The 8,242-nt window shown below is 47.0% G+C and overlaps 1 protein-coding gene across 5 annotated transcripts in view; it reads right to left on the bottom strand.

The window, feature by feature from the left end:
* Window positions 1-8,242, bottom strand: part of NF1 (neurofibromin 1) — a 104,669-nt gene that overhangs the window by 3,919 nt on the left and 92,508 nt on the right. For all 5 annotated transcript variants that reach the window (XM_042791408.1, XM_042791410.1, XM_042791409.1 and 2 more), the window contains 2 exons: window positions 7,450-7,496; window positions 6,695-6,911 (listed from right to left, as the gene is read on the bottom strand). In XM_042791408.1, coding sequence (XP_042647342.1) covers window positions 6,695-6,911; window positions 7,450-7,496 — 264 coding nt within the window. The remainder of the gene's footprint in view (window positions 1-6,694; window positions 6,912-7,449; window positions 7,497-8,242) is intronic.

Here is an 8,242-nt window from a genome sequence, read left to right as displayed (position 1 = left end):
CTGGGGAGACACAAGGACGAGGTTAACGCTCCCCGCTCCGGCCGGCCCGGGACGCGACGCTCCGAGGGCGGCTTTGCCCGCGGACACGCGGGTCAGCGCCCCGGCCCCGACACGGGGCAACGGCAGGAGGAAAACGACGGTGCCCTTGGGGCGGGAGGTGCCGGGGAGCCCCGAGTGCCGCCCGCTCCGGCCTCCCCCCGGCCCCGGGTGGGCCGCGGGGCACCCGCCCGCGCTGGGGCCGGCGGGCGGGATGAAGAGGGGACAGCGCGGCCCAAATGCGGGTGAATTCTGCCGTGCTGGCAAGTGGCACCTGGCAACACGAACCGGCAGCAGCGGTGCCGCCTGCCTGGGAAAGCGCTGCACAACCTGGTCACGATGTATTGTGAAACAGAATAAAGCATTACGCCTGGTAGCTTGACCCCAGCAGGCAGGGAAGCACCACGCAGCCGCTCGCTCGGTCCCCTCCACCCCAGTGGGATGAGGGGGGAGGACGGGAAGAGGAGGAGGAGCAAAAAAACTCGGGTGTCTTGATTAAAAGAAAAAAAAAAGTCCAGTGAAGTGAGGGGTTTGTGGAAGGAGAAAGGAAGCAAAACAAAACAGGTGATGCGAAGGCAATCGCTCAGCACGCCCCACACGCAGAGCAGCGCCCAGCCAGGTCCCGGCGGAAGACGGGCCACCCCCCCGGTGCCCCCCGGCCCAGCACGACCCCTTGGTGAGCCGCCGGCGCTCCCCGCTCCGCTCCGCGGGGGCTGAGGGGGCAGCAGGGCGGGCCCTGCCCGGCCCAGCCCGGTGCTGGTCACAGACCCGACCCGCAGCCCCGCGCCGGCTGCTGGGAGGAAAAAAAAAAATCAGCAAAAAAATACCCCAGCCGGGCCCAGAACGCTACGTGAGCCAGATGAGAGACAGTCTGTCAGCGATGGCTCCTGCGTCACAAGTCTGATACAGCTGTTTCATTGCACTATTGGAATACGAAAAATAATTTTGTCAGGGTCAGATGTCTGACCCCGTGCTCAGCGAGAGCCGGACTCTGAGCAGGTAAAACTCCTCCACATGCTAAAGCGCGATGCCTGCTCACACAGATCTGCACACTCACCTGCACAGAGCTTATCACACTGCAACACGGCTCATTCAAATAATCTGTTTTGCCCCCTTGAAGGTGCAGATTGAAGTTGTTGTTAGTTCAATCTGTCACACAATACACAGCCCTGGGGGCACCGGCAGATCGGGTTCAATCTGTGCTACTTTCCGCCACACCACGAACACACAGAGGGGTATGAACTGGTCACTGAGTTCACCTGGGCAGCTCTTACAGCAGAAACAGGGATTTTATGTAATATGGGAAATGGCACGCAGAAATGTTCACGGGGCAGGTGAAGGGTTCCCCTCCATCCACAAAGCACTCGTACCAGCGTCCCTATCCTCTGAAAACACCCAAGTCTCCCAGGCCACGAAGCCCTTTCTGGCTCCAGTTTTGAGAAGACTCAGCAATTGAAAGAGTTTGACTCAAGTCTCTTCTGGCTTCTGTATTCTCTAGGAGGAAGAATCAACAGACTGTCAAATCCAGGGGTTTCTTCTGGGCAAAAATCAACAACCGCTATTAAAGACGGGAACGGTGGAGTGAGGAAGGTTCATTTCTGAACCTGCTGCAATGACAGAGGCTGATTCTTGCCACCAGAGAAGGTTCGTGTGTATTCAAGTTCCTACAATTCCCCTCAACACTGAATCTTGGCTCACAAATGAAGATCAGTAAACGTACATAATGTACAAATCAATGTTCAGGGGGCTCTGTCTGATTGCCAGGAGGAATGGAAGGCTCAGCTGGCTTACTCTGCGTTCAGCAGAAGTAGAGCTGATGCAGGAATTCACTTGAAGAGTTAAGCGGCAAAGTTTAGACACCAATTATAATGGTTTAAACTCTGGCAAACAGAGAGTAAAAAAAAAAAAAAAAAGAATCAACAATTAACTGTTAACAAGGACAACTGAAGAGACCGTCTCCTAAGCAGGGTATTAACAGGACACACAGAGCAGGTGAGTCTGGAAATCCTTCCAAGCACCGCTGTCGCGTAAGTTCAGCTCCCCCGCCGGCAGCTCACGGGTACGGGGCGAGGGTGGGACCCGCCAGGCTCTACACCCAGGTGCACACGCTTCTCTGGGCCGCCCGGGATGTTCTCTGCAGGACTAGGTACCTCTATTTGTGTTTTGTTAAAAGAAGAACATCGAACAAACCTCAAAAATGAACTGCTTTAGTGTGAACTTCATGCTGACACCACGAGAACACACGAAAGCCTCGGGCTGTGAGCCGTTACTCCTAGCAGCTTTGGACACAGTCGGTAACTTGAGGACACACAAGGTGAGAATTCTGTTTAACGCAGACATGCTTCCCGTCAATTATTACCTTTATGCTGCAGCTACTATGAGTTAATCACTCCTGTAGCGATACCTTAGTGTAGCTGTCACAGTATTTCTGCAGCAATGTGAGAACGTTTGATGGGTGTTCAGCAACACTCTCACCGCTCGGGGTACATGTGCAGCACTGGCATGAATGCCAGGAGGGGTGTTTTTATGCAAGAGGCTAAAAGCACAATCAGCCACGGAAATCAGGATGTCTGACAGTGAATGTAAAGGTTAGAACAAAACGCTGGTGCTATAAACGACATCTCCCACGGTTCTGTCTCATTCCTATAAGAAACTGATTTTCACTGGCATTGGCAGGAGTAAGGAACACACTGCACCTTCCACACACGGGGAGGGACAACGTCAGAACTGCAGCCAGAGGCCGCAGGCTACACCATCCTGCCTCTCCCTCTGTGGGTGTGAGCTCACAAAACCCACAAACTGCTATAAGAATAGGAAGCAACCCACGGGTGTGAGCAAATAACCCTCTTCTGCAGGTTTTTCTTATTTCTCTACATAGAAGCAGAAATCGAGTGGTGGTGAGTACCCATCTCATTGAGCTGCTCCCTGCCGCAGTTTAGGTCAGAGAACTTGGGTCTGTTTTCCGGCGGCGTGCAACTGGAGTTAAAGCTGAATTCCAGTGAACCTCGGGAGCTCACGTGAAATAGTTCTTCATTTGAGCTTAGTATCTGCAGCAGAGTAATTTCACTACCATAGCACCCACTTCTCTACCACCAAATCTGTCTTATTCTTAAGGATGTGACCGACTTCCTTTGCTCTATCATCAGGTATTATTAGCATCACACAAGAAATGCAACAGCTTAGCACTTACACTGAAGCCATTCCCGTGTCAAAAGGATCAGTGAACCACCTCTCATGCCACGAGCCCAACCCTGAAGCAGATCAAGCAGTATTTCGTGCAAATATGATGAAAGTAGAGTGTACCTTGATGAGGAAGCTGCATGAAAACTGCAGATTTAGAGCAAGGCAGAGAAGCTTCACAGACACAGAATGAAAGAAAAAACCGTAAGTGAGTAATGTCCATGACAAGGGAAAGGGGAAGGAAAGGAGAAGAGGTGATGACAGACAAAACATACATAAACAATGATCTGGCCTAGTTGTTTCCAGATGCAAGAAAAGAATCTTTCATGTATCTGCAACTTAATACATTTGTAACCATAATAAAAAACTCACTTGGCTGAAACTGTTTAACTCAGTGTGATGAAGTAACTGCACTGATACACACTCAATTTTCTCGTCCAGCAGGTCCCGAATCAGAGTAAGTGGGTGATAGATCTGCATCCCTTACGGGGCCCACAGCTGCCTCGCTCTTTCAAGAGCTCCTGCGGGCCACCTTTCCTTCACATGCTACAATGCTCCCACCAGGGATTTTTATCTTGGCAGATAACCAGGTCTTCCACTGCTTACTCCCTCGCGCTTGTCTCTGCAGTGTGACTGTGCAGCGCTGGCAGCGCCATCGCGCACCTCTAGGCACAGTCACGGAGAACACAAAATCCACGCGGGCAGCTACGGAGCTGTGTGAAGTGCCAGACCACCAGTTACATTTTTAATACAATTTAACAGCTTAAAAAGCAAAGCATGTTTTATGCAAAGTTGCACTGGTTACGTACCAGTTTAATCAACATACAGTTTCACCAGTTTAAAGTGGAGCAATGTCATAAATGTGGGACGAAGGAGCAGAATCAAAGGCTCTGTGTTGTGACCTGGTCCACAGCTTGAGAAAGCTGGAGATCCCCTGATCAAACGCCAAGTCTTTGTATTCAAATTGCCAGAATGAAGCGAGAATGCTCAAGGAAATAGGCGAGACATAAATAGCAAGAGATGATGGGAAAACACCTCTTAAACATTACGCACAAGGCAGTAATCACTTCAGGCTGTTTCACACTGGCTGGAAACACCTACAAAGGCTGATTAACAAAAGGAACCATTGGTAATCCCCTGGCCTTCATACGTGCCTTCGAAAATTTAACTCCCAAGCAAACCATGCAGAGAGTGCCATAAATGCATCACTACAGACCCACGAGCACCCTGAACAAGTTCACTAGTTCCCCACTCCATTTGCGGAGACGGGCTCTTAGCCAGCGCTTGATAAAAACCAGCTGTTTGCAGAACACTTGAAAGCAATTTCTGACAAGCTGGATTAATTCCTTCCTCTTTGCTAACAAAGGAAGGAGGAATAGAAAGTGAGGCAGGAGGAAGGAAGACACTGACAGAGCAAATGCTTTTTTCGCTAGTAGAGGGCCTAATCCTGCATCATCACTTCATCCTTGCAAAAAGAACTGTTGGAGCTGCCACCGATGCTGCGTTCTAGAGGGAAAGATGCTGCCCGTAACGTACTGACTTTCACACCTGTGAAAGTAAGTACATACAAGTAAGTACAATTTTTTTCCCCTATAATTTTATCGTTCTCCCTGTTCTAATATCACAGCTAATTCTTAGCTGTATATCAAATAAGAAGGTTTCTATCGGACCACTTTCATTTTCCATAATCTTCATTGTTATTTGTACCTGCAGTCTATTAGGAGTTTTTATACATAAATATTTCTGTATACAGGATGAGTTGTGCAGTCTCCAAAACTTCTTCAAACTCAACTTCTGCCCATTCTAACCCCTCAGATCAAATGGGGCTCCAGGAAGGCACCAGGGAGCCCCTTTCAGGCCAGTGCTCTCTCATGTGTTCTCGGGCAGGAACACAAAGCAGGGAAACGGGGTCTCCTTTAGGCTAAAAGTGCTATTCATAAAGTGTCAGAGAGCGGTAACAACTGTGGAAAATAAGCTTCACACTTTCTCTCCTCACTTGGGACAATGTTATTTCATGTCATCAATCATCTCCAATTGGCAGGGAACTGGGAAGCAAATCTTGTTTTGAGTATATTTAGACTGACAGGCATCTTGAAATACAATTCCAGAACACAGCATCAGTATTTCAAGAAGCTGATCTCCCTAAATTTAAACAATTTAAGTTGGCTTCTCATACTGCAAAAAAGTGGTTGTAATCACTTTTCACTGCATGAAATAGAAGTGAGAAACCATTATTCCCAAATTATTCAAACGCAGAGCACTGTCTTACCTCTGCTGCCCCTCTGCAGTACTCACCACGCTGCACGACGTGTGCATCTGTGAGCAGAGTGAGAATCTGGCAGACCAGATTGCTTGAACAGAGCTAAGGACAGCTAAGCGGAGCTTATTTCAGGGCCAGCAGAAACCAGGGAACTACAGGAGAGTGCAAAAGCCCAAAACACCCCTGTAAATACTACACCTAAACACAAGTGGTTTCTAGCCTTCCATTAAGGTTAGAAACATAAAAGGTTGATTGGCTTCAGTGTTCAGAACTGCAATAGCTAAATCATCATTTTAAAAATATCACACAGTGTAATTTTTATGACAAAGAAGAGTAAAGAATTTCCTCAATATATGAGACACTAATCCAAAATCACTTCAGGAAGAATCTTCATGCAGATTTCTTTGACATAAATTCCATTTTCTTTCTATATTTAATTTCCTCTAGCTTATGCCTCATCTGCTATACTGAATAATTTTTAGTCGTCTTTAATTTTTCACCCTGAAAATCTATGCTGTTAAATTTAACCTCTGCATTTCCCTGTAATCCCCTTCTCCCCACGCTAGAAGGAATTCAGTGTTTTTGTCCATTTACTGCCTTTGGTGACTTTCTTGAACACTTTCATTTTAGCATTGGCATGTTTCTGGCAACGCAAGTCTGAACTGACCCAGTATTCCATACGTATTGACAGGAATACGTATTTTTTTCTTCAAGGGAGAGTACGACCTCCGTATGATACTGCCCATACGAGCACGGCCATGAAATCATAGAGTCAACTGAATGTGAGTCAGCCAGACACACTCTTCCACAGCACAGTTCTGGGCTATTTTTCCTAATACCTGCTATCTTGTAGTGCCCAGATAGGTATTCTTCTCCTTGCAAAATATCATGATTATATATTAATATTTATTAATCTTCAAGGCTCCACTGCTGCATATGTTCCAAATTAAGATGCAGCTGTTAATTGTTCTGATGCACTTAATGCTATTTCCTTCACGTGTATTGACCTAGAAGGCAGCTTTTGTGTTGGAAAAAATCCAACACCTGAAATACCACTGTAAAAACCTAGTAAACAGTCGGATATTCACCTGACTCAAGAACGCAACGATGTTTGATGCATAAACCCATCTGAAGAGACAACGGGGCCAGGTGTGGGGCTGCAGGGGCAGTAAGTCAATACACTTCCCTTACCTGGGCAGCACCAGAACAGGCACTGACCTGGGGAGTGCTGGGAGGTCGCAAGCGAGGTCATGGAATTGGACAGGTTGAGGTTAGCAGTGATGCTGAGCTGGCTCTGCACTGCGGGGGGGTACGGAGACGTGGGTGTCAGGAGAGATTCTTCACTGGCCTCCTCATCAATCCCAGGCAAATACGTGTCAATCAAGGCATCAAGAAACTTCACGATGAGCTCAGCGTAGTCTGGGATCTGTGTTTGCTGTGGGTCATGGCGGGGGGAAAAAAAAAAAAAAAAAAAAAGAAAAAGGATTGGTGCCGGGGCCGCCAGCGCCTGACTGCAGAGCGCTGCCTACCCGGCTCGGCTCTGCCGCGTTACGGAGCCGAGAGGGAACAAACGGCAGCACAGATTGATTTGTTCTGCTGTAACATAAAATTTAACCTTATGGAATTACCATTCTCATCAAATTAATGCCCTACACTGTAGGATACATGTAATAATGCAAAGACTTTGAGTGATACTGCGTGTCCAAGGCCCCCCAGCGAACCTGGGAGCAGTCAAAAGGTGCGTTTACACACCTGACTGCTCTTACCCAACTTTGGTAATTTGACCTTACCGAGGCTACCGAAATATCTTACGTAGGCTTGAAAACTGTTTTAGCTACAGGAGTGAGCCTTGTATTCCTAACTTGTTCATAAAAATCCTAGGACTTGTCATTTATCTGCATCTTTCCTGAAGCACCGATGTGCTCGATACAGAAAATTAAGGCAAAACACTCATGAACTTGTACTGTTCTTACCTTAGAAAATGGGCCAGCAAACCTCCATAACCCATTAAATCCAAAACCTACAACAATAAATTGAATGTTACCACAAAAACACAGTTCTCAACTGACTGGAAAGTACACATAGTCCATCACTTGGGTCTCCTTAGGCACGGACGTGAAATATTTTGATTTGGAGATGCAACGCTAAGTTTTGTCCAAACCACGTATAACAAAAATAAGGCATTTTCGTTTGTATATGAAATACATAAATACAAAATCTCAGAAACGTCACACAACAAATTCTAGACAATATTTTAAAAGGTAAATATAGCATGTAAATATACATCTCACTTCAAAAATTATGTCAATATTTGAGTTTTTCTCAACTGCCATCTGTTTCTTATGGACGGTCAGTTTTTGATTAAGGACCATAAAAAAACCCATTTAAGTGTTCAAGTGTCACATGAAAGTGAGCTTGCACACCACAAAAACAAATGGTACTCTATGGAATTTACTGATAATTAAATCAACCCCTAACTTACCAGGTTAACTTAAAACTCACCATTTACCACCACCACTCAGAACAGAATAGACTAGACCGGTTTGGGCGGGAAGGGACCTCAAAGCCCCCCAGTGCCCCCCCCGCCCCGGGCAGGGCCCCCTTCCCCCAGCCCCGGGCGCTCCCAGCCCTGTCCAACCTGGCCTTGAACACTTAAATTGCTTAGTGGAAACAATATACCAAGTTTCAAGTTCTTTTTACTCACATAGACGGTGTAATACTTTTAATATTTGGTGCAAAACTGCAGCAAGCAATTTCAATATTCAT

This window comes from Tyto alba, unplaced genomic scaffold, assembly GCF_018691265.1.
Source record: "Tyto alba isolate M040663 unplaced genomic scaffold, T.alba_DEE_v4.0 Super-Scaffold_19, whole genome shotgun sequence".
Taxonomy (NCBI): domain Eukaryota; kingdom Metazoa; phylum Chordata; class Aves; order Strigiformes; family Tytonidae; genus Tyto; species Tyto alba.
This window is presented reverse-complemented; position numbering and strand designations above follow the sequence as displayed.